The sequence below is a fragment of the Pezoporus wallicus genome, unplaced genomic scaffold (genome assembly GCF_028554395.1).
Source record: "Pezoporus wallicus isolate ANWC-B61680 ecotype Strahan unplaced genomic scaffold, APGP_CSIRO_Pwel_v1 contig_11493, whole genome shotgun sequence".
Taxonomy (NCBI): domain Eukaryota; kingdom Metazoa; phylum Chordata; class Aves; order Psittaciformes; family Psittacidae; genus Pezoporus; species Pezoporus wallicus.
In genome coordinates, this window is record NW_026635895.1 from 1,907,233 (window position 1) to 1,934,172 (window position 26,940).

Below are 26,940 nucleotides of genomic sequence, written 5' to 3' on the forward strand. Positions count from 1 at the left end.
CATTCAGCTGTTCCTCCAGTGCCTTTAGGGAGATGCTCTCACTCAGCTGTGAGGGTGACGATCATGGCTAAGCACAGTTTTTATAGATTTGGCATAGAAAGCTGTGCCAAAAGCACAGCACCTCTGAGTAAGAGCCAGGATTTTATTGCTGTAGTATCTGAATATAAGAAGTGTGGATTTCTGGTTGTTCACATTGATCTTTCTGGGGGTGACTGGAAATGCTGTGTAATGTGTCTTCTCCGTATTTCGAGAGAGAAGCAGCCCCATCCTTTTTGCTTAACCTGATCATTCTGCTGAAGTTGAGGATTCCTCATAGGAAATGTGCTTGTGCTTTTGGAGATAGGTTAGCTGGGGGTTTTATTCTGAGTAGCTCAGCTTATAAACAGAATGAGTCCTTGTCTCAAGAGTTACACGGGTGGTTGTACCTGCATGGATGCAGTCTCTGGGTTTTCTCGGGACCATTAAGGTACTGAAATGTTCTTCACTGGAATGTCAAAAACTAAACAGACTTGTAACAGCAAAACCAACTTCACTGTGAAGATAAAAATCAAGCAGATTAGAGAGTTCTTTTCTTGCTTTATAACAGTGCCAAGTATATTCAGGTATGCAGTATTTAATTGTTATACTACCAGTTTAAACCATGCCTGGTGGCCTAAACCTAGTTTGATCTATGATGATTTCTGTGCAGAGAGGATAAGGGGGCTGGGAGAGGAGCTGACAACTAAAATAATTGGTGGCTTTACATAGGTTTTTACATCATAGAGCCTTTATTAATGAAAAGTTACTGATATTTGTATTTATTTTGTTTTCATTTTTAATTGGATTTATAAAGGATGAAAACTTGTACAAGTGGAAATTAGATACAGGGATTACAGAATATTGGATTGAAGTTTTGAAGTAGTTTGAGATGTTTAAAATGCCTTGTCTTTGTTTCTGTCAGTGATTAAACTATACCTGCAGACTGGTTAAGGTGACTCTTCAGAATGAAAGAGAAACAACAGTTTGAGAGTGTAATTACAGTTGTTTCAGGAAAGGATGTGCAGCTCCTCTTTGTCATGTCCTTGGAATCTCTTTAATACTATTTCCAACAATAGCAAAACTGCTGGAGAATCCTTTGTATAAGTGATGCCAGTTCGGACCCCCATAAGAGCCATCATCTGGGACCAGGGCAAGAGTAACCCATTGTAGTTACTATACATTTATCTCACTTGCAGAATTGAGACTCTGCACATCCAATTCGTGCTGAACTGGGGACATTTTAACCAGAACTGCATGTAGCGTTGCTAAATGTCTCTTCCTTAAGAAGTCTGTGCACTGTAGCTGATGTCTTACCCAGATTTTTGAGGAAATCTGTGAGATTCTTCATGGCACTGTCTTGCATCTTGTAGATCAGCAGTGAATTTCCTTGCATTTTCTTAACTGGCTGGGAGGATGTTTAGTTCCTGAAGTTGTACTGCTTCCAGAAAGAGCACGGCTTTAATATGGCAATTATTGCATTTTAAAGCCAAAGAGGTTGAGATTTCTGGTCTTTGGGGGGGTAGGGGGGAGCAAATGTAGTTTAATTTAAACAGCAGGGTAAAATCAATGTTCGCTATTGGCCTAGTGGTGATTCCTCAGTGATTTTATATCAATATAATGGTGTGTTCAGTTGACTCCTGATTTATCATATAGGAGAGAATAATTCCGATTTGCGGTTGTTACATTTCTCCATAGATTTTGTCAGTTTCAAACTAAGAGTCCATCTCCAAATCCTCAGAGAAAGGATTGCCATGTTTTACAGAGCTTTTTCAAGTGGGAATCAGACTGGAAGTATGCTGGTGCTGTTTGTATTCCTTGTCCACGCAGAGCTAATCCCCCATGTTAAATGATGCCATTTGTTAAAAGCAGACTGAAAAAAATCCACTTCTTCAAACATGAATTGCGAATTATTGCCATTTTTTGTATTGTCCTGCAGAAGAGGATAATTGCCCAAAACAGATGAGTGCAGTTCACAGCATACCAGGGTGTGCTGTGTGCTTTCAGGACCGATGATGATTCTCACACTTGTTTAATGAGAAATCGTTTCACTTTCTGCATTTCTGATCCATTCATTGTCGTAGCTGACGTGCAGCATCGTAGCCTTCAGGTAGAGCATCAGAAAATAGGGGGTTTATGGATAAAGACAACACTCTAATCCACTGTGGTTCTTTTGTTTTCCAGAATCATCCAGCCATACAACAAGAACAATAATGGTAAGTATAAAGGAGATTATAGGTTCTCCTATAACCTGTCTATAGATAGGGGTTTTCCTTTGGAAACAGAATGGATATGGTAGTATCCTAAGCCAGTGGCATGATTTTTTACAAAGTCCAGTATCACTGTATCGACAAGATGAGTCTGCCACCTCACTGGAGAAAAATGGGAGGTTGAATAGCTCAAGTAGCAGTGCTGTCAGTTTGAATAGGTGAAAAACCCAGGTTTGTGAGTGCTGTTTGATGATGTCAGATTAATGTTGATAAAACCTCTTGCATTCTGTGTGTATTGCATGTCAGAGCACATTCAGTGATGAGAACAACAGCTGAGTGATTTCCTGGGAGGCCAGGCTTTGACTGTACCTGGAGTTTGATAGTTCAGGTTCTGGAAGGAGAGAAGCGTTTAACCAGACAGATCCATCTTCAGGAAAGAGATGGAAAAATTCCGTGTGTAAAAATGTCATGAACTTAGTGTCTGTCTTGGGTTTTTATAGGGTTTTACCAATCTCTGCTTCAGACTCCTCATAAAAGCTAGATAAAGACTGAACAACAATTCACATAAAGCAGACCTTTCTCTGACTGGGAATGGTTCATGTAGATACTTGGAAAGAGGGCTCTCCACTTTGGGAAGAAGACCTTTTTCTGAGGCAGGTTTTGAACTTTCAGGCTGAAACCCAACAAACTATGGTGTGAGCTTGTTGGTTCTCATTCCTACAGTTTTCAGGGGGTTCCTTCAAGTTTATGACCTCTTCTGTATGTGCAGCATTTGCTGGACATGCACATTCCCTCACAGATACTTGACTCAACAGAGAACAAAGGGTAGATGCAGTTCATCGGGTTTAACATCAATAGTCATTAATGATCCAGTGCAAATAGACAATAAAAAGGTAATGACTACAGGTGGCAAAAGTTCTCTTCACATCAAAATGTGCCAAACTTTAAAGGGTTAAGAGAAAGGTGTTTAAATAACATGAATTCTTGAGGTTCCTGTGCTGTGAACCTCTCCAGATCTCTCTGCTGACAGCTCAGACTAATTTTCTGCAGTCAGTGTGCAGTAATTGTCCATTGCACTTTATTTAAGTGCAAGCAAAAGTAAGTATTCTGCTTAGTATGAAAAGGTTATAACACTGTGCCCACTCTTCTGTGCAATTAAAGCATAACTGAATGTGTAATGGAAAATCCCTTACTCTCCAATGAGGAGGTGGAGTGTGTTAGTAAAGCCAGAAAATACACTATTCCTTACATTAGAAACAGTCTGAGACTATCTACTCAGTACAGGCAAAATAAAGCAGTGCTGCTGAGATCCATTTGCGAGTGACTACTGCAGTAAGGAATAACTCTGAAACAAAGCCCCCTTCTTCTGACTGATGATGGTTAATATAACAGATAAAAAGTCAAAGCAGAATCTTCAGTCAGTCAGAACATGAGAGGTGTAGCAGCAAATCTGTACACTGCCCCGGATACTTTGGTGTCAGAAAAAAGGCATTTGTCTCACCAAGGCAAAGTATTTGAACTCCTTTAAAGAGCTTTTATAGGTGTGGGAGTAACCTAAGTAAGGCATTAAATCTGACCTTGTCTCTGAAGAGTCCGGTTTCTGTTAAAACTAAAGCCAATGAGGAGCAGACTGTACTTCCCCAAGGAGAAAGAAGTGCAGTTCTTCTGAGGCCGTTACCAGAATTCTCCTGTATTTAAATCCAGTGACACCTCCCTGGGTTTTGCTTCGGTTTCTTGTTCAGAAACCTAAAATCTAGAACTATGTTTAAGGTTCTGCTTGGGGGCAGGAGAGGGAGGGTTCTAACTATAAAAAGTGATCTCCTGTGATGCTGTGCTCAGCTCCCCTGGTTAGTCTTTCATTACTAATTTGCTGAAGTATACAAGTAAGTATTTACTTTCAGATGCTGCTTTTACAGGGAAGGTTTATTCAGAGGTTAGGTAGCTTTTATGTAACTTCCGTAAAATACAGAGGCCGGAGACATGGTTGTATTTTAGCCCAGATGCTTTGGAAAGTCAGTTGTCTGGTTTATGTGTGTTGGATTGTTCTTTTCCCCTTGCATAGACAAGTCCTTGACTTGGATCTTCAGCGTTACATCTCTTCTGGGCGTTTTGTGAAACATAAATGATAGCAAATCAGGAGGTTCCAAAGCGATGCTTGTGCTTGGCCAGTTCATTTCTTCTGTATGATCTGTTGCTTGGAAGTATTTTGCTTTTAAACAGCCTTCAGGTCTCTTAAAAGAAATCCTATACCCCCAGTGAAGGTGTGCCTCCATTCTGGCATCTGCAGCACTTGCAGCTCCGTGCTGTGCGGAGACCATGCCCTGCAGCTTCTGCATTCCTCAAATCTCTATGAATTTACTAAACCTGGCCCAAACCTTAATGCTTAGTAGAGGTATAATACTAATGCCTTTGCAAATAAGGACGCTTCAGGTGCGGCAAAACAGAGTCAGTGCCTGATTTGACATAATTCAGTATAATCAGGTCAGTGCAAAATGCATTCACAACCAGTCAATATGGTTCAATCATCTGAGCAGGCCCCATTTCTTCTAGTGATTTTTCTTGCTCTCCATGTAATGAGCTGCTTTTGGTTTGATTTTGTTGTTTAAAGATGCAGCAAAAGCTTTAGATTTGCTCCTTGAAGGCAGTGGGGATGTTTTTCCTTTTTGAAAGGGCAGGGAAAAATGAAAGGGATCATAAGTTTGGGGCCACTTAGGGATTTGTGATAGTCCAGTTAAACATTCTTTCAGGCGCAGCATAAGCATTCACCATTAGTGTTAACACTCTGAGCACCTGCTGGTGTTATGTCTGTATTTCAGAGCTGGATTTGCATTTCAGAATCCTTAGTGGCTCTCGGTGCTGAGCACTTCTATGCCAGTGCAAGCTGATAGAGACAGGAACCTCAACTGTGACTTGCGATCTGAGTCCTGTTCCTGAACTTGTACAAGATTCCTCTCCTCGACTTTCCAACGTGCTTCATCACATCCTAGTGCTTGACATTTTCCAGGGAGCTAGTGAGGACAGGAGGTTGACCCTCCATAATGAAGATGCAGTAAGTTGCCACTTTAATGCAGGGTGTTTGTGGAGTATCTTTGTAAGTGTCTTGGGAATAGTATCCACACTTTGTGGGATGGTAGCTGCCACTGCAGCACACATCGTGTGTCTGGTGATGCTGTACAGCTCATTTCTGTTTCCCTGATCCTGCAAAGCCTTATGCTTAGTATTTAAAGACCTGATTTAGAGTGAAGCGACTGATGGAATTAGTAACTCTATGCTGCTGCTTCCAGAAGGTTTGACAGAGAAACACATTCTTGTGTAGCTTCTTCACGAGAGGGACTGCTGCATCCATGGAACATTGGAGGCATCTAGGTTGCCCACTGGGAAATGAATGCGTATGGAAAACCCATGCCCCTGCCAGGTGAGTTTCGATGAGCAGCACTCACAAGCAGCCCTCAGAAGCTGAGCTGTGTTCCAGCCCGTGAGAGAAGTCCCTGAGAATGGCTGCCCCCAGAGAAGGGTTTTAGCAGGGGTCAGGTGAAGCTGCAGAGGCACTGTAGCAAACGGTTTTCCCATGAGCTCCTCCTCACTGAAGGCTTTGGAAGTCTCAGAGCTTGCTGAGGATGTGTCTGCAGTGTGGAGACCTCCTGTTCAGCAGGTGAAACTCTTCCTAGGGAGAACTCTGTGCTGACTTACATACTTGTGTTCTTTGTTGGATGTAACACTGCCTGAACCAGAGCTCCCTTAGCCTGATGAGAGTTTTCTTTCACCGTTAGTTGCTAGACTCTTAACACCTATTGGTGTTATGTCTGTATTTCAAAGCTGGATTTCTTTTCAGGATCATCAGTGGCTCTCAGTGAATGAATGAATGTTCAGCCACTTCTACGCCGGTACAACTTGAGAAGCTTACAGACAGCTTTCCTTATGATGTCTTCTGGGCCTGGGACAGTTTAGAGGCACAAGAGATCTCAATGAACATACCTGGGTTGAGAGGAGGAAAAATCTGGGAGAAAAGAGGCACCTGGGATTTGTCCAACGTGCAGTTGGTAAACGCTGGGTAGAGCTCCTGCTGCTTGGGTGCAGGTCCTGCTCTGTGATTTGCCACTGGTGATGCAGGCTCTTAATACCAGTGGTTTTGCTGCAAAATCCCAGCACGGCTTACTGGTGATGTCCATAGGCAGCAGTCAAAACGGAGCTGCTCATTGCAGTGTTGGGATGAATCCGTTGGAGCCTTCTGCGTGCAGGGCTTTTTTAAGAACAGGCCTTCTGTGGTAGCACAGGTGTAGTGTTCCTGAGGCTTTCCTGACCTTCTTGGCATAACTGTGTGCTAGACAGGGGGAAATCTAAAATCATCATCCTCCTCCTCACTGAACAAAGTACATCGAGCAAGTACTTTGTGTGAAAGCTCATTTTGCCCTTGGCGTTGAGGACAGTGGCACTGAATGCCCCTTTTTGTACACAACGATAAATACATTTTTTAGAGGAGCTAATGAACCGATTTGCTACCCAAGAAGCATCAATAGTTTTAATTACCTGGAAATGAAAGCTGATGTGGTCCCTAGCACAGACTGGAGAGCACTGGTCTTCTTTGCTCTTGCCCTGAAGTAAAATGCCATTAATTTCTTCAAACAGCTTGAAAGGACCAGGGGAGAAGGCAAAGAAAAGAAGAAATCCTAACCAGTATGATGCAACACAACGTAGATTATACCGTGACCCTTGCACCATTTGCTCTAATGCTGTCTCTTGCCTGGAATAAGAGTTATGGTCTAGTAAAAGCAGACAAAATAGAAGGTCAGAACTAGTATTGACATCTGTCTCTGTCAGGGGAAAAGGTCTTCCGCAAAAGCACATACTTTTCCCACCAGGCTTTACTGTTCTTCAGCATTTATGCCATAGAAAATACGTTTTTTTTGTACCTTGTTCATTTCCTGAACGTTTTTGGCCTGTGCATGGTATCCTGAGTGAAGGAAGCATTCAGTGGTGTATTAGGAAGCAGCCTGGCAAGAGGTACACCATTGTATTTGATAACGTAAACCCATTTCTGACTGGGGAAGCAGCAAAAGATTGCCATTTGAGCCCTTAAATGTTCCCCTGTAACGTATGGCACTGGCAGTTGCCAGATAAAAATAATGTGTGAAATCTGATGTATGGCAGTGTTCAACATGCATGAAGTTTTACTCCTTGAGCATTATCCACTTTGTACACCAAGAGATCCCCAGGGAAATAACCTGTATGAATGTCTAGTTTCATCCAGGCTCTGTATTTGATCCTAAATTTATTCTGACAACTGGGTTTCTTCTAGTAGCACGGTCTTTAGCTTTTCCTCTCCGCCAAAGCCCAATACAAACCAATATGTGAAAACCAAACTGCAGTCTAGACACTGAATGAAGAAATGGGAAAAGTATTTATAGAGGGACCGCAAAGGTAGATTTACAGCCCTATGTGCAACAGCAGCTAACTTCACCTATAAACCTTGTTTGTCTCTAAGGCAAAGGAAAATAGATTAGCTCAAAGAAAGAGTTATATATGACTTAAATTGTGTCTTGTTTTTGTCTAAGGAATCACAGAGGAGATGGTTCAGTCACTTGCACTAAAGTAATGAACACTGGAATTTTTCATCAAAGGCAGCATAAAATTTGTCCTCCTGGCTGAAGAAAACTGGATTGGGATGGGTTGAAAGTTGTGGCGTAATGTGAGTGTGATGGCTTGAATAGGAGTGTAAGAATTATACAAAAGAAATGAGGCCCTTGATTATTAGTTTGGGCTGTCCTGGTTTTACGGCATCATCTAAGAGGTGAGGTTTGTGTTCTGTTCTGCTGGGCTTTGTGGATCTCCAGCCCCTTCCTTACTCGCTGACTGTGGAATTGGTCCCCTCATTAGAGGGTACCCCCAGCAATGTGCAGCACTGCGTGCATTTCAGGAATATGGCAAAATGCTGTCACTGACATGGAATACCAGTGTTTTCAGCAGGAAAATAGCACCTCTCCCTAAGAAAACGTGATGTTGAACCCTTGTGAGAGAAAGTGGGCCAACTTCCATCTCTGTATAATGTCTTTGTATAGTATCTGTTCCAGTCAGTGATATCAGTCCTGCTGCTAATCGGTTATGTGGGAAACAGGGTTTGAATTTCCAGATTAATATATTTGTCATGGGCTGTTCTTCCAAAATGTTATCTATATATGATACAGAAAACGTTACTTTTGCTCTCTCCTTTTCATGTATCAGAAGGCAGCTTTCCTCATTAGGCCTGAGTACTTACTGCAGTTATTCCAGGTAAAGGTTTAGTGGAAAATGAATGCATCGCTTGGTGTTTAATGTTATCTGTTTTAAAACGAATGCAGACAGATAGCAGTAGGTGCTAATGGATAATGATGGGTGGGTAAACCTAAGAGCCATGGCACCAGTAAGGTGATGGATAGAAACCTTTGTTACCCTGCTGCTGTTTAGGTGAGCAGCAGGACCAAACCCTTTGTCTTATTCAGTGACTTGTATATGAAAAGAAAATCAGGCAGAATAAGGACCTATGAAATGAGAAGTATGGATTTTTTTAAATTAGATTAACGCCATACTTCATGAACAAAACAAGTCTCATTTCTCACTGTTTGGGATGCTGGTTTTTTCTTGCTCAGAAAGTATGAATTGTTTCCTAAAATCAATGGGTTTCTGTTGAGGAGCTGTTTAGTTCATGGCATTGATTCAGGCCTCGATTTCTCTCTGTGCAAAATGGCATTAGCAGTAGTTAGTTTAGTCTTTAAAGGGCTCTGAGACCTGTGGCTAAAGCACGTCGATGTGCACAGGGTGTTAGCTGACCCTTAGGTACTGGTTGAGGAAGACTAGCTGGTTTTTGAGAAGGGTGCTGTGTGTAGGGTGCCCTTTACAGGAGAATTAGTTAACAGAATTATGCTTATTCTCAGGCAAATATCTTTCCCTTTTACTATGATTTCAGCATGCTGCTCCCCATGTTCATATGACTAATGGTAAGGCCTTGCAAGCCAGTGCAAGTGCCATTAAGACAAGCACCATTCCAGTGATCAAGAGACAGAGGCAAAATTGGCTTGATGCTTCAGATGATGGTTTCTTTATAGCTACAGAAGAGACCAGGTAAGAGAATAAAATCTAAGCAGGGAACGAGGCTTCACTTCATACATGTTATTGATCCACTATTTGAATAACACCTTTTGACATTATTGTTTGAGGTTTTGTTACAGTGAAGAGCAATGTTATGGCAAAGGATACACCCAACTTTGCATCGCTTGCGTACTGATATGGTCAGTATTTCACTAATGGGACTTAGCCAGGGCTACTTCTCTGTGGCAAAGATCAGAACTTTTTAATTGTTATTAAATTGCAGTTCACATACAATGAAGAATAAGGCACCTCTGATCATTCAGCAAAATGTAAATTCGTCCACAATGTAGGTTATGCTCTGAAGTATTCGCACGCAACAGAGAAATGAACAGCAGGTAGCATCTTTCCCTATGATTTCCTTTAAAAGCAACTAAGATGCTCATCTTTTTCAGTCTCTCATTTACCTAGATTAATTGGTAAAATCTAACGAGTTTTTGCTTTGCTGATTAGAGCTGGATATCAAGGAAGAGTCACTAGTTTTCTGTAGGCTCCTCTGTTCTGTTCTTCCCCTGCTAAGATCTGGCCATTCCCCACTTTAATTCAGACTAAGACAAGAAGCTCTAATCTGCTTCTGTAAGCTGTGGTTGCTGGTCCTGTTATTTAAAACCCTTTAAAAGCCTGCTTAAGTAAGGGGTTGATTATGGCAAGTGACATCAGACTGCTCCTCACTTCTGTGATTTCAGAAGCCTGAAAAAGCTGGTAGTTGAGCAAAAATGTAAATAATAAAATGAAGGAAGAGAAAGAACAGACGTAGAAGTAGAGCTAACCAAGGAAAACGTGCTGCCTGTTTAGTCCTGTTTGTGGTAGGCTCAGCTAGATGAGTTAAAATACTAGTAGGTGACAATTTGGTGGCTATTTCAAGCTCAGTTCAATATGGCACTCCATTTTGCTTTGGATGTGACAGTTCAGAGAGCATTCAGATAGGAGGATGATGAGCTTTTAGGCTTCTGGTATCAAGCCCGGAGCGATAGCATTCACTGTTCTCAGCTGGTCTGGCTGCTGGTCTCCTCCACATCATTAGAAGTTGATGTTAATGATTTAAAATCTCATGGGGAGAGATTAACTCCCTGCACTCTTACTCCAAGATTAATTAGAAGAGACGGTGTAGCCCATTCTCCTCTCAGCTCTCACTTGCCTGCAGCCTTCGTAGCTCGAAGTGGAAAGCACTCCCTGCGTCTGCTGCTGGAAGGCACTGATGCCCCTTCTTCTGGGGAAGAGGAGGAAGAGGGAACAGGCACTAGTCCCTGGCAGCCAGCCTGACCTGTGATAGGAGTTTGTGTAGCTGAGCATGGCCGTGACAGAGTTGAGTGCAATGTAAGTGTGATGGGAAGAGATACTGAGGGAGGAGACGTTTGTGAGGAGGCAGCACACAGTTTATCCCGTCCTGCCTCGAGATGAGGGAGAGGAAGAGGAATCAAAAGATCAATTGCCAGCTTGCAGTGTTGGGTGTTTAAATGTGTTCTGAACAATGATCACCCCATTTGAGTCAAGGGAACAACTTGTTCTTCAGGGCACTTGTTCCGTGCTGCGTCAGGATCCAGGCTGTTTTATCATGTGTATGTGCTCACTAAAAATGCATGGAAGACAGACACATGCTAATTACAGCAAAAGGGGAAAGATTTGGAGGTATAATTACAGCCTGCAGAAGGGGTAGCTGGTTTTCAGCGTAAGGTTTTGTTTCCAGCAGTCCACAACAATTTTCCCTTCTCCAGCCTAAGACGTTTTTGGTTTTGCAGTGAATTAATGTTTAAGATGCGTATTTCCATAAAAACATCAAGCAGGGAGCGCAGAGGGTACATTTTCTCAGACATTTAGCTAAAAATTACACTGCAAGAATCGGTTGATATTATCTGAGGAAAAAAATGTAATATTCTTGCTGCTGAGCTACATGAAGTGCCTATTTCGATGCTAACCAAGCCAAAGATGCATATGAGCATTCTAAATTATCCGTCCCTAGGTAAGGTGAATATATCTAGTTATGCCTATAGCTCTATTTGGGAAGGTACTTTTAAAGAAATCAGCATTACCTTTCCCCCATCCAAACTTAAAACAGCGGTCGCATTTCCGCAGCGTTGATTATGAGCTACCTGATTGCTCACAGATTTGAGATCCTTGTAGCAATGGACGTGGAGGGAGCTAAATATTCAGAGCAGTGAAAATCATTGTGGAAAGCGTGTGTCATGTAAGCTCTCCGAGGTAACCCTTGGAGTTCCCGTGGGATTTTTAGGGCCCTGTCCTTCACTCAGGCCATAGCTCAACAGTGCCTGCAGGTATTCTTATAGGGTAGTGTGAGCATGTATGTACCATTGAAACAGAAAGGCTGGCGTTCACATCTAAGCTCAGCCTACCTTCAGGGTAGAACAGGAGTGTGTTTTATCTCCATTGTGATGTGCATCCTCATACGTTTCAGCTTGGGTTTGAAGCTGCAGCTGTTTGAGCGCGGTTCCCTCCCCTGCTGGGTATCGGTGCCTGCACATCTGGGGAGAAATGCCAGCATAATTCCTATTGTATGCTGAGGCTTCTGCAGAGCCCAGCCCATGGCCAGGCTGGGGAAGGGACAGCGTGAGTCTGCACCTGCCTGCATGTTAGTGCCATGAGTGAATCACCCGTATGACTTTCTCAATTAATCTGTATCTCTGTCCATCTCAAGATCCCCTTCCTGACTACCTGGGAGCCTGCTCAGTGCTCACAGTGAGTTTTGCCAGTAACTATAGATGCCCTCAGTTCTGCTCTTTCATCACGTCATAGGTTTATGTTGAGCTTTGCTGGAGTGAACATTCTTGTGTTTCCTTTAGTCTTACCCTTTTTGAAGGGAAAAGGAGTTCTCATTGCCTGCTGTGAAATAACTTGCTCATGGTTTTATTCTGCAGTGCAGATCTGGAAAAGTCATGCTATAAAGAGCCTTACATTTATCACTGGTCATCAAGGAAGTCTCCGTACTTGTTTTTAATAAACCTAGATGTTATTTCCTGGCATTAAGTGCATGCTTGAGGATCAACCAGAAGTCTCATAACTGTAAAATAATTTGATCCAGGAAATTGTGCTGAATCACCTTTGCTGTAAAGAAGCTTTCTGGGTTTTATTCCCCTTCTGTTGACAAGCTGTGATGTGGATTCTGTTGTAGGCCCTGTTAGAAATTAACCTGGAAAACTACTATGTTGTGTAAAATTAAATTCTTATACCGAAGCACCATTCTGCGAGGTAGAGAATAATGGGGAAAAATGGACAGTTCATATTATGGTCCCCAGAAGTTTAATGAAAATGTAATGTATCAGCTTAATGTCTGGTTTGTTATCTAAGACATAATCCGTGGATCAGTTCAGGACTCTGGCTGTTGGATGTCAAGGGAAGTGTATCTGTTGATTAAAACCATTCTTACCAGTTCTCAGTATGCAGTGTGCATGCAGTTCCTATCCGCATTCTCTGTCCGTATCAGAATGCACGTGCATGCTGGTGATCTGACCTGTGTAGGGACAGCCAAAACACTAGAAAATGAGAATTTCTTTCAGCATTTGCAGTTCAAGAAATGTGTCGACGTGTTTGGCTGAGTGGGTTATAGCAGCAGATTCCATATGCTTCCCCTTCATGGGCCAAAAAGCATATTTGTACGTAGAACTGCAGATGAATGACTCGATGCTTGTTTCCTTTCAGTGCTGAAGCAGTTAGAAACCTTCTCAGGGTAAGTGCAACTCCATTGGGAACGAGTTAACTGCAACTGGTGAAATTGGAACGTGATCTTTAGCTGTTACCAGCAGACATTGCTTCCTTTTTGCTGATAAAATGGTTTGAGAGGGTGCACACAGCGCTGGCACTCTGTATCGGAGCCGTGTCAGGGTAAACCCTCACCCGCACCTTTAAAAGCACATTGAAAACTTGGGTGAAGCAGACTCCTGTGAGGAGTTGTGAACAACCAGCCCTTGACCCTTCTGCCTCCCACATGTGTTTTAATCGGTGCTTAGACAAGGTCAGGCACAGTGTTTGAGTTATCACTTGTAGCGTGTTGCTGGGAGAAAAAGGAAGAGTAAGTCTGCAGTGCTCAGGTGCAGGTCTGCATAAGAGTTCAGTGCTGATTTCTCTGCTTTTTCTTCCTCTTCACACCTGCAGTTCATATCCCAGAGCTGTTCACAGCGATTTTTATTCTTTCTTTTTCAGCTTTCTTTTTCTTTGTGCACCAAAAGAAGTATTTTTAATGTATGTGTGCAGGGATGACCTCTGCTTTTCATAAAGATGAGGCAATTTTCTTTGGGATCCTGGTTTTGAACGTTACCATACTTGGATCCAGGGCACAGTGCATTTTCATGTCTTACCTGCATGGCCTTTAGCCCCTGACCCTGCAACCAGCTGCACGGAGATGCCTGGCTGCATCCCTGCAGCGTCAGCTGCAAGCCTGAGATACACTACATATGACCCTCTAACCCCAAAAAGTCAGTCTCTAAGCATCTCATTTTCTGGTTGCTTTACTTCTGCTGTATTATACAGTTGTCCTGCATTGTGAAAAGCAGGGATTACAGAATGTATCCCTTAGAATTACATCTAATCCTCGCTGATAGGGTTTCACATACCTTATTGATTGGCTGCAGCTGAGTACAGGTGAGCTGACAACCATGAGCAGTCCCTGGGAGAGTGCTGCGTAGGGGGTATTTTGGGAACTGTCCTTGCTGTACTTCAGGAGCTGTCCTGTTTAGCTCACCGCTGTTCACAGTGGTTACAGTGTTCATGAGTTTCTGTGAGCTGTTATTTTGACTTTATTTAGTGTGGACTCTACATGCCCTGTATGAATGCTGCACGCTGTTCGCACCTCACAAATGGTACTGCTCTGAGCAATAGCTGAGGTACTGTGGTACAGAATTGCAACCAGCAGGGGTGAAACTAGATCATAATCCCTTGCCATTTGCTTCTCATTGAGCACCTTTCATGGGCCTGCAGATATTTTCTTTCACTGTTTATCTACGTGAGTTTTTCCTCTGACTCCTTTTACAATGCCCATTAAGTCAAAGTAACACTACTGTGATAATGCAGCGGTTTGGTTTTAAAAGCAGGATCATTCCATGAAGCTAAAATCAACTCATTTGAAGAATGTGATTTGTTTTTTTTTTTTAACTTGCAGAAGGAATAGTAGATGTATCCATGGAACACATGTACGCAAGGAAGGACAAAGTTGTGCCATTAGTTAGAGCTGGTAGGTTTGAAGGGCATATGGTATTATCAGTTTTGCTTTCTCAGTCTTCAGGACAAATGAAACACAGCCATTCTGGCTTGGAGCTACGTACTAATCTCACAGTTTAAGATGAAGTTTCAATGACATTGCAGTAAGGTACTCGCCCTATTTAAAGCTACGTGGAGAGATGTTGCAGTGGTTGGAGTGCTTACGTAGGACTTGGGAAAACACGGTTTAGTTCCATGGTCCCTCACAGACTTCCCATGAGAGCTCAGGCAGGTCTTCCAAGTTCAGATCCCCAAGCATTTGGATGCTTGATTCCTCAGATGAAAACTAACACGGTGCCCGAATACCTTGCTGAAGAGCTGGAGGCAGTTGTGAATGTGCCCCCTGTTCGTTGCCTGAGGAATGAGATGAAGAGTACCATGTTCTTTTCAGGGCTGTTGCACACGAGGCAGGTCAGAAGCCTCGCAGGGGATCTTCTCTCACCTTTACTGGTGATGACATCTCCCCCTCAGGAGTCCAGAGGCTGTTGACTGTCATGAGTTCCAGAGGGTGTTTCCACTGGTTAGCAGCTGAGAACTAATCGGTGCACAGCTTCGGTGTTGGCCACGGGGGGACGGAGGCGAAGAGCAGATGGTTGCAGACGACCTGGTTACTGCTGCCTGAAAAGGCACACCGCAGCACCTTGGGAACTGATCTTCTCTGAGCCTACCCTGTTGAGAGCAGAAAGTCAGATGTGCTGCCTCTTGATGGTGGCTTAGATACCAAAGTGCCTTTCGCAGTTGCAGCTTAGGTAGGAGCCTGACTGTGGCTAATTCACGTGGCTCAGCTAAAGAGCAGTGGCACATTTAGAGGTGTTACTCAAGCCCTTGCCAACTGCTCTGCTGCCTTTGGCCAGAGTCATTTCACCCTCAGGCAGTAGCTGCAGAAGCTTGGGCATAATAATAAGTGCGTTAAGGACTGCCTTAAACGCAGGTGTTGGCAGAGAAGCTCCTGTATAAGTACTCAAGTTTTCCATAAGCCTCATTCCAGACCCAATTCACAAGGCTCTTAGGTGCGTGCCTGACTCCCACTGAGTGCAGCCTGTCAGCCAGAGTACATCACACAGTGATGCACCGTACGCGTCAGATGTTAAACTGGGATGTCGTGCAGCTCTTTTAACCTGTTCCCTTACAGTTCTTCACAGGTTTTTAATTTCCTGAAGTCTGATTGTCCATTTCAAAAGGTCTTCCGTCAGACGCTGTCTTTTGTGTTTGTGTAGAGGATTTGATGGAGCTGAACCCAATCCTCTTTACAGGATGTTTTAACTAAAGGTTTTAGGGCTTAGCTTTTTGTGAGCCTGCTGCTCAGCTTTTTCCTAAATCCACATCCCCAGTGGGAATGTGTCATCTTGTAATACGTGATCATCTTCTATTGTGGGAGTTAAAACCAATTTGGTTTTGAACAAGAAGAAATTTTTCTGTAAGGTAACATCTTGGTATGGGAAGCCAGTGTCTCTTTTGTAGCCTTGGGAAACATACAGAATAACAACAAGAATGCTAACTTGTCAAACCAACACGGTTTCCTGCGTATTTAAGTATCATAGAAAAGATAAAGGCAAGATTAATTACAAGATTGTAACCTATAGGAGAGCGAGGGTAACGCTAGTTCCACCATTGCTATGCCTAAACCATAGAGGTTTATCACATTAAATCTTGGCTGTTGGCGACTGTAATCCTCAAACACCGCACAGTCTCAGTCTTGAGAGATCTTTTCCCCTTTCTACAATCTCTGTGCCATGTGAGCAATAGTAGCTAGTAGAAGCTGGACACAGGGTTAAGAATTACTTCATCCGAAAGCAGAGAAATACGCAGCAATAATGTACGTGTAGATGGAGACACTGGGGGAATCCTGTGGTGAGCACACTGTTGCTGAAATTAAATAGCAAAGATGGTAAAACCGTACTGTGGTGACTATGGTCAAAAATGTAATGTCAGTGATCCTCAGTCTTAAAGTTCACCCAGATCTGCCCACTAACTGATAAGTTGTCCTGTACTGGATTCTTCATTTTGCATTACAGAGAGAGGACTTAATTCTCAACTAGTCTGTATTTCAGTGAATGTATTTAGTAATTCATTTTTATTCCTTTCCTCTGATTGTTTGATGGGGGGTTGGGGTTTGTTGTTTGGTTGGGGTATTTTAGCTCACTAAAATCTTTTAGAGATGACCCTCTGGCATCAATTTAAGTAAGGCTGTGGAAAAACAAATGTTAGCTGGATTCTGTTGTGAAGCTTGCGGAGTAACACATAGGCATTTTAAATGTGAAATACCACAGGGAGCAGTGACTGTGAAAGCCGGTCACAGAGGTAACTATCTGTTCTTGTGAAACATCTAAGGAGGGTGGCTGGCTGCTTTCCTTACTTGTGCTATGGATACAGGCTAAAACACGTACCTGACAAAACACAGTACAGGTGTTGTTCTAGTGGAAAAAGCAGAGATGTGCACTTTAAAATCCTCTGTTTCTTGGTGTGAGACAAGTAATTTAACCTCTGAGTAGCTCCACGTTTTTGTCTGCAAACTTGAAGAGTGTTGATGTATGCCTGCTCCTAGGGATTAAGCACGCCTATGAGGTACCGACATGAGAAGCGATGGCCGTAGGAGTGGAGAGGGCAGACTTCTGATCCCTGATCTGCATCAGAGCTTCTGTGTGTAGTGTAAGTGCTGATTATGCAAGAGATGATGGTGTGGAGCTGAGCCCAGGGGACAGTTTTGTGAGGGCACGTTTGCTCTCCAACTCCTTCTGGTAAGACTGATTAAATCTGATTTTCAGCCCTTCCTTAATAGCAAGTAGCCAGAATGCCAAGAAGCTCCTCCAGAGATGCTCTATTGGTGCATAGATTGTTCCAGGAAAAGTATATGCATAATTGATAAAGAGGAAAAATATTGCCTTTTTATTTCTTTGGAGCCTCAGGTAACACTCTAAACTGTAATAACTGTAAGCACAATGTCCTGGCCAGAATCCTCAGATGAAATTCTATCCTGGAGTAATTCTACACTCAAGATAAAATTCTATCAAACAAGGTAAAGAAAGAAATGAAAATACCAATCAAAAAGCTGCACCAAACGCTGCGTTGAAGCAGTGTTCCTAATACATAAACCACTGAAATAATTGAGATTGGTGTGTCCAAGTTGGCAACAGCAACAAAAATCTTCCCCCGCGGAGCAAGTAATAGAAAGTTTTCTGTTATCTCGGATTTAAATAAGTGTATTTAGTGAACACAACATTTCTGACCATTTCCAACACAGAATTTAATGTTGCTGGGGAAACAGCACTTAATGCTTGGAGCCCAAGGCCAGGAACAGAGGAGGTATATTGTGAGCATCCTTATGAAGTCTGGAATAACGCTGGAATCGTGAATTAATGCTCAAGCTGTTTGGGGAGCGGTTGAAAGCAGCTCTGTGTTCCAGTCTTAGCCAGCTTTCCAGTTTCTTGCCTGTCTCGGGACAAAACACGTGCTGCCATGTGGATGTCACCAAAATCTGGGAGATGAACTCTCCAACCAGAGTGGCAGGTTAGATAGCGACATGACTCGATTGCAGTACTGGGTGCATGGGGGATTGCTCTGAGACAGTTCACAGCTGGTACACCTTTATTATATACATATGCATCATAATGCTGTGAAATGCCCACCCAGTTCTCATTACTCATTGCACATGGCAATGCGGGTAGGTGAGGCTGCAGTGCAGGTACCGTGAGTTGGAGGAATGGTCTCTGGGGTCATTTGGGGAGAAATACCCCCACTTACTTAATCCTTTTCTGGCAATCCATTAGTTAAGGACATTGGAATGTGTTTAGTTTCCCAGTTAACTGGGTGTTCTTGCTTGGGCTAATTTATGACCCTGAGAGGCTCCTCGAGCTGCTTCCTTTTGCAGCCATTTAGCTGTTTCTGAGGCGTTATCAACAGGAGGAAGGCCTGCATTGGTTTAAAAGAAGACCTCTGGTCCTCTTATTGCATGCCTTCCTTGGGTCCTTGTAGCCTTGTCCATGACGATGTCCCTATACACAGTGAAATGCTTCTGTAATTCATTATCGTGGGCAGTATTTTCATCTAATAGTGGATGATGTTTAATCAACATACAGAGTGGCCATCCTTCTGCAGAGGAACTGGATGGTAATGAAGATCCCCGTGGGTTCAGTATAAAGTCCTGCAGGGCAGGAGTTCACCCACGATCTGCTGAGGTAGTTGGAAACAACAGGGGGGTCGCCCTGATACCTTCAGGTGTCTGTGCCTGTGAGCTGTAGAAGCTCCTTGCTTTCCCAGGGTGCCTGAAGCAGCTCTTTAACAGAGCAGTCCTCATGCCTTGCAGCCCTTGAAGTGGCTGGTAGCTAAGGAGAGGCTAATGAATTTCAGATAAGGCGCAGGGCAGCTCTCCCATAGCTCAGGTTACAAGCCCGGTGAAGCCTGAGCCGTTGTTTTGTTTTAAGGAGCATTAATAATTTACTTCTTACCCATTCCAGTGAGCTCTCTTTGTTAGGACTTACTGGTTCTAATTCACGTTATGAAGCTGGATGCTGTGCTGAAACACCATCAACCCAAAGACAGGTTTTTCTCCCTTCTTCAAGGGGAAAACTGCCTGAGGAGCACGCCTCTCTGGCTGCCTCTGCCGTAGGCACTGCTGTGAGGGCAAGCCGTAGAATCACAGAGTATCTCCAGTTGGAAGGGATCCATAAGGATCACTGAGTCCAACGCCAAGCTCGTGTTGCACCACGTTTGTCCCTGCCATCCGCAGTGTGTAGCTTTTGTCTCTTGGTGGTAAATACCAAGCTCACAGAGGAGCTAGGAGGATAATTTCGCTGCTGATTGCTAAGATTTACATTTAGCCATCATGTGATGACTGCTGTACGACAGCATCTATTTATAATGTTTCTCAGGGGTTAAAAGTTTTTCAGCATTCAACTGAAAGATGAGTAGTAGTGCTGAGAATGAGACGCTGCGCTTCTTTAACTCCTTCTCTCCTTGCATCCAAAGCCACCTTAAAATATTGATGAAATGTGCCATTCTGGGGGGAATGAGAGCATGGAAAAACCTGTGGAATGAAGTGATGTTTTTTCCTAAAAGCCATGCCAGTTGTTTGCAGCAAAACCGGGTGAAAAATCTCAATAATGGGTCAGGTTCCTGTTGTTCTGGGCTCCTAAAAATGCACACAAAGAGATGGTTTCTGCTCCGAGCACATTTAAAGTCAGCACTAGGCAGAAAGAGACCTGTGCCATGCAAGAGGTCAGGCGTGGCACAGTCACTGAAGTCTGTGCTTTGAACACTTGGTGTGGGTTTGTCCTCTCAGGAAAGAAAACACTCCAAAGGCATTATTTATTGCTTTATATATGTACATGGTAGCTGTAACCTGTTGCTCTGAAACACAAAAACATCAGAGGTGCCCTCAAGGTGGTGCAGTGCTTGAAAATGCTATATTAAGCTGTTCAGGAAGGTCTGACAGAGTCATTTGTAACTGGTGTGTCTGTAAACTGTTGTTCATAGAGAACAGTTTTGCTCCCTAAATATCAATGCCGAATCGGAAGATAAACACCAGCAAAGGAAAATATTCCCTTGCTAGGAACAAAGAATAAGAGAAGCTCTTAAAACATTTAAGATCTGTTGGCATGTCTTCAGCAGCACCTCTTTGAGCTTGTACTGCTCTGCCTGACATCTGTATGAGTTTTATAATACAGCCAGGCAGCCCATGGCAGCGGCTTTCTGGTACCCAGTGCTTATTAAACCACTTCTGATTCGTATTAGAAGTGAATATTTCACCAAGGTGCTTATTTTTAGAAGGTATATCACTGTCAACCCTCTTCTGCCTTTCAGATCTGTTTCTCCCAGTGCCTGTCATTTTGGGGTTAGATGGAAACTTCAGTGGGATGTGGATGCGCTTCTCCTTTGCACACAGGTAGAAATGTAGGAGGTGCTGCGAGTCAACCAGTCTGTCTGTAACCTGTCAGGTTCTTAGGGATGTGCGCCTGCAGTTCTGTCTCAGCAGGCAGCGTTGCACATTTTGGCCTTTCGCTTTGCTTAAAAGCCCACTGAAATGGATCGGATCCCATCAGCCTCCTAAGGTAGTGCTCCTCCTGTAACTCAACTCACTGGATTGTTTCTTTCAGAACAAGGTTTGGTGTCTGCTAAAATGCCAGTGGGCCTTTGCATGTGCTTAATTTTTCCCACAGTAAAACCTTCTGCCATAACTTGAAGTTGTTTTGTATTACTTCTGAAGTACTGTCGGTGTAGCTGAATAGACCAAAGTCGCGGTAGGCATCACAACTCTGAGCCTAATGCAGAGGAGGCAAGACTGATGCACAACAGTTTATATATAGAAGCAGTAACAGACAGATATGCCTGGTATCAGGAGAGCTAAAGCAAGTAATTCCTTTACCTCCCATTAGAAAGGGCTTGAAAAACGCATTCTTGACTCACATCGACTGAAGGTCGCCTGTCTTTATTTTATTCAAGCTTAAAAATCACTGTTGTTTCAATGTTTGGTGTGGGAACTTTGAGCCCGCTTTACAAGTGAGGAGCTGTTACCAGCTGTCCTGTTCCTGAGAGCTCTGGACTTAACTGATTAGATAGGATTGTGCCTAACTTCACCACATGGAAGCCTCTTGGATCCTAGGAAAGGGTTGTGCCCTGCACAACCTACCTGTCAGTTCTACCCAGTAGGTTCCTGTGTGCCTAGGAAACTTGCGAAGAAAAGATAGGTCTTAATAGTGTGTAGTGCTTCTGTACATTTGCATACTTCCCTGAATAGGTGCTTGTGGCCTTGCATACCTGTATCCACAGTTACTGTTTGGAGTATCATGCAGGCATAAAGAATTTGTCTTATTCCTACCTTAGCAGCAGTGCATCACATTTGACATAAAAATGAGCACCGTGGGCTTTATGTACCGATTGCCTCCTAGAAGTTTGATTCATCCTCATACCTTGGCTCTCAGGAGAGCTAGGAATACAACGAAAAGGCTTTAAAATACTTCTTAATTCACATTTCAGGGGAAGTCTGTAAGCATCAGACTTCCAGCCCTAGTACAAAAGTCAAAGAAGCAGCAGGGAGAAATGGCAGTTGCTCTTTCCGATTAACTGCAAAGGATGTTGCTAACGCGACAGATAATTAAAGCCCTTTACTTGCCACCAAATAAAGGCGTGCTGCAATTAAGACATATGGCTGGTATTAACCGAAAAAGGGACAGGAAATTCAACATTAAAGGTGACTCTGCCCTTAATTCACTGTGGCGTGGGGGAAGCATTGTAAGACCTGATTGGTTCCTCCCAGCTAAATACAGCTTGACTGTATTTAGTTGCTAAGTTTTGCAGGGTAAAGGGTCGGTTCCCTCCACCTTCTGTATGGTTTTTGCAGTCAAAAGAACAGTTTTGGCTCTTAGTGAAATGGTTGTTTAAATATTGCATTTAATGAAGTCAGTGGAAATTTCCATTCTTCCGGTAGTTCTGAGAGGCTCTATCCCAGGAAGTGAATTTCTGGAGCATTTTCACAATCCTGTTTAAATAGGAGTGCTGGATTGTCTTTTTAGAGTGCAGAGCAGATCAGTTCTTCATACAGTCCATACAGAGCTGCTTTCACTTATACTAAGTGAGGAGCTAACGTTTTGAGGTTTGCTTTATGGAATAATGGTGACTCCCCCTTTTTTGTTCTGCCTTTCTTCATGCTGGTTTTGAAGCAGTGTTTCTGGAGAATAACTACATCTTTTGGCTTTACTGTCTGTACAACATAAACATGGCTTTTCATCACAAAGGCTTCACTGTCCTTACACCTGGGGGCAGCTGCAAGCTGCTTTCATTAGTAGTAACCTCTTGGCAGTTTATGAAACTGCGATAGTAAAAATTCAGGAGGGCAAACAGCTATCTGATGGTTCTGTAGACCCCGGGCTTCTCAAGTGAGCGATGACCACATCTGTTCTGGAAACAAATACCAAGTTTTGCAATGGAAAACATCGAAAGGGATCCAGTTCTGTAAGCTTTTGCTGGAGTGATTGTTATTAGAAATCAGTGTGGGTAATGGCTGCTGTCTGTTCCTGTGAATGTATAAAGCCTAGCTGTGTCATTGCTTTAGAAATACACGTTTTACCAGCCTTAGGTTCCATTTCTGTGATCTTGCCATTCTAGAGGGTATGCAATATCTTGTCAATCAGTTTAATATCTTCTTATTCCTAGTTTAACCTTGTAAAGTAAGTACCCAAACAGTAAATGTGGGTCTCTGTGGGGTTGTATGGAAAGCTTGAACTTAACTTTCTGGGGATTCCTTTCATTTGTGCTTTTTACTGAATGATGCAGCATCATCGTTTGGTACCCCAGGCCATGAGATGCCAATGACATCCTTCTTTCAGCCCGCTGGAATTAGTATTTCTCTACATCTTTTGAGTCTGTTAACCAAAATACATGTAATTTTAGGCTCCCTTTTACCTCTGAGGCAGTTTATCCTCCTGGGGTTTGACTTCTTGTTTTGTCTTTGCTTATGTTCTCTTCTGTGGCCCTGTTGTTTAACTGGAAGCTTACATTCCTGGGCAATATTCAACCAGTAACAAAATAGGCGTTTGAAATTTAATCTGCATGTTACTTTAATAGTCAAGAGAATTTATTTTGAGCTCATCCTATGTTTTCAACGCCACGTGCCACCATTCTTCAGTTTCAGAGTTAGCAGCCCACTAAGATGAGAGGGAGATGCAGGTAGGCACATCGTCACCCTGTAGTTTGTATGTCAGTTCATGTTTTCATCTTGGAAAGTCCGAATTGGAAAGCCTAGTCTCATTTAATGTCAGAGGACCTAGTTTGCCTTAATTCACTTCCGATAAGCTCAAAATCTCTGTAATTTCTCAAACTACCAAAATGAAAGCTGGGATTCGTGACTTGAGTGAATTCAGAAAATAGGCCGTTTTCCAGTGACATCTAATGTTCAGGAGACTGCCAAGGAAGATGGTTCTTGACATAGTCTCTGTGTGTCATTTCGGTGTTTTCTGATACCCTGCCCTGGGTTGTGATTACTGATTTATAGTAGTAGAGAAACAGAGCAGTTAGAACATAACAAAGCTTTTAAATTCAGGATTAATTATCCTTGGATGCATAAGGGTACGATACAAACAACGTGGCTGCTTGCAGTTAACGTTCCATTTACCCTCTGAAAGTCTAAAATGAAAGTGAATTCACTGTGCCTGAAAGGCAGTAGCACAAAAAGCCCAGAGATTCAAGTCATGCATAAACTGCAGAATTGATAAGAGTGTGAATAACAATTGTTCCCAGTCCATCTCTTTACAGAGGTGACAGCCGCTTGAGTGCTGATGGGGCTCTTTCTTCTGTGGTCCTTCATTCCTGTATTGATACTGCATGTGAGGGTTCACCATTTGAGCATTCTGGCCCACGCTTTCATATAATTTAATGTTATTGTCCAAATATGGCCTAGCACCAACTCACCTTTCACTGATCGATTATCAGTTACTAGTTGGAGACAACTGTGAGCCATCAGTTGATGGACAGGGCTCGCTCTTGTTGACTGCGAGTCTCTTTGCCATGAGCTAGCCTTCCTGCTCTGGTAAGAGTATTTGTTATGTTTGTTACTGGCTCTTGAGCAGTCTTCTGTTAAAGACTGAGATTTATGTCTTCTGTTGTTTCTCTCTTCTTTCCCTCCTTCCCTCCTTACAGAAAAATCCGTAAGAGGTTCACCAGGTCACAGCTGAAAAGAGCTTCCAGAGCACCTTGTTCTCCGATTATTGCAAAGACAAAGACTCTCATGAACAGTAGGCAGGCACGCACAGAGCCAGGAGCCATCATGCACTGAAGAGACAACAGCATCAGCACCATAATCATGTCAGAATCATGCTTAATTGCGAAGGCAGATACAACAGGACCTTCCACACCTTCAGGACTGTACGGACAGATTGTGGTGGGGTTCTGTGTTCTGGGCAGGATCCAACAGCAGCCCTTGTTTTCCCTTGTCTCTGCAAGGGCTACTTCTGGTTCACTGTGCAGGCCTATCCTGGATTGTCCTGCTGTGCCCTCCATTCCCAGTCATCAGCACTGGCTGGTCACGGAGGGGCTGTTTGCACTGACCGCACTGAAGGAGCATGGATGGAGAGTCCACCCGCCACATTTGTCTACGTCTTCTAGTGGTTTGATACAAGAATATGCAGCTTTTGAAACTATTGCGGTGTCTTTAAAGCAGCATTTAGCCTTGAGGGGTCTGTGTTTTCAAAACCAGCTGCAGACTTTGGGTGTTCGTATTTCTCAGTATTGGCTTGAGTCGCTTCGGATTTGATTTTCTGAACTGCTGAGTTCATCCAGACCCTGAAACGAGGGCAAGGAGTTGTCCAGCAGTTGTGAAATTTAGATTGGATCAGGAAGTGCCCATAATTAGTGGCCAGATTTCAAAATGCTTTGGTTCGGCTCCTGGAAAGTATTGCATGTGGCAGTGAACATCCAGCTGGACTAGTTGCATGTGTAGGAACTGGTCCTATTGTCTGTATACTTGCAAGCATCCACCTGTTTCTTGCATCTTTTTGCATTTCTTGAAGCCTGTTCTGAATAGTGAAAACCAGCAGAACGTAATTCCCAGGAAAACGTGAAGAAATAGAGTGTTGCCTATTAGAAATGTCTCTCCACAACGTAATTTGTACCTTTTCTATATGCCTGCGTAGAAGATGTCTTGCACAATGCTTTGAAATTCATACTTGTAAGGCTGCAGGTGGATGCTTAGCATGGAGAGATGATGTGCCTTTTGAAACTGCTTGTAGGAAACTGTCAGCCCTCCTGAAAGTGGGAATGGCAACAGAGGCAGGTCTTTTTTCTACTCAGGTACTTACAGGTGAACAATCTCTGCCCTACTTTGACATTCAGAGGCAACCAGCGTGTAGCACTGCTGTGTAAGCCTGGTTGGGATGTGCTGATGATCTGAGGCAAGTTGTGTTCTTCAGTAGGCTTGGTTTCCATATGGCTTCTTAAGAGGTAGTCAAACACTGAACGTGTCATAGTAAGCTGAGATGAGCTTCAAGACTTTATTTTTTCCCCTCTCTCTCTCTTTACTAGGTAGCCCTAACAGATAGAACGGATGTGAGGATTTCATCCAGTTGTGGATGTTCACTTGGCTCTGTGGTTAGAAAGACAAAGATGTCAGTGGTGTCCCAGACCTGGGGGTAATTCCCCCACAGTTTTTCCACCTCCCCCTTGCCGTGCGATTTATGGTTTCCACTTGGAAGAGCATCTGTGGTCTCAGCCTAAACCAAGCCATACTCTCTGTAGGATTTTGAGCTTTGAGACAGTAACCCAGATGCTTCTTCAAGGGAGAAAGCACCTTGACCTCCTGAAGGGACTCGCTGATGTTTTTTTCTGGAGTGATGGATCCAGGTCTTGTCCGCTGTCTTTCAGCAGCAAGAAGAGGGTGAATACAAAGGAGCAATTATGACATGGAGTGCCCCTAGTACGCTGAGCACCCTAGTGAATGTTACAGATTTGGACTCAATTGGAGAAGACCTTGGATTCATCTGCTCACGGTTCTTCCCAGTAGCCACTGAAGTGTGCAGCCCTAGGCGTCTCTTCTCTCCACAGGATCTGCTTTTTCCTTACCACATTTGCTTTTCATCAAGTAACCGAGAGGGAGACAACTTTATTAGTAAGAATTGCCTTTATCAGCTATGACATATGGAAACCCCTTCTGTATAATAGCTTCCTCGCCCATTAAAGTACAGAAAACATGATTATTCAGCAGTCTGTTTGGCTGAAAGTACGAAAAACACGAACAGAAAGATCTTTGTCTCCCTCAGGCATCAGTGAAATCACACACAGCAGACTCATTTTCAGAGTGTCATTCGTTGTAAGGTGGTGGATTTTTTACCCTGCCTTATTAAGCTCGTACTCAAATTCTTCCTTTCAGTCAGTGTGCTGTGGTGTCTAGCCAGTATGCTGTAAAATCTCTGTGTGTTTCTGCTTTTGACAAAGGTATTAGCGTCTGTAATAGTCTGATGTGAAGTTGTTTTTTCTTTTCCTCTCCGAGGAGAGAGCTCGGTAACAACGCTGCCGCTTGTGCAGCCAGCTGCCTGATACCATTATCTTTTGCATCAAGTAGCCAAGGTAAGGTAGAATCCTTCTTTGTAGCTTCAAGCTGAGGTGCTTCATTCGGATACACTGGAAATAATGCTGTGTCTGTGCCTGGCAGAGTCCTTTCAAAGGGTGCAATAGCTGACCCTTGGGGTGGATAAGGCACAAGGAGACTGCTGGAACAACTTCTGCTGTGTCTTCAAACTGTTTCGCATGCAGCTACACCCTAAAATGCACCCAGCGTACAGAGAAACTCTACGCCATGTACTGCACCTCTGTCTTTACCTGCTCGCTCTCCGTCTGACCTGTCCTGCAAGATGCTCTCCAGAGATGGATACAGGATTTACTTGTGAATTTCAACTGGAAGTAT

At 43.4% G+C, this 26,940-nt stretch overlaps 1 protein-coding gene across 5 annotated transcripts in view; it reads left to right on the forward strand.

The window, feature by feature from the left end:
- The window catches only part of MTA3 (metastasis associated 1 family member 3), a 121,478-nt gene extending 95,381 nt beyond the window's left edge, over positions 1-26,097 (forward strand). For 2 of the 5 annotated variants that reach the window (XM_057398536.1, XM_057398538.1), the window contains exons 17-19: positions 2,200-2,231; positions 9,166-9,320; positions 24,183-26,097. In XM_057398536.1, the coding sequence (XP_057254519.1) occupies positions 2,200-2,231; positions 9,166-9,320; positions 24,183-24,318 (323 nt within the window). In that variant the 3' untranslated portion in view covers positions 24,319-26,097. Of the gene's footprint in view, positions 1-2,199; positions 2,232-9,165; positions 9,321-12,998; positions 13,027-24,182 lie in introns of all 5 variants that reach the window. The other 3 variants (XM_057398537.1, XM_057398539.1, XM_057398540.1) reach the window with 3 other exon arrangements.
- The last annotated feature ends 843 nt before the right edge of the window (positions 26,098-26,940 follow it).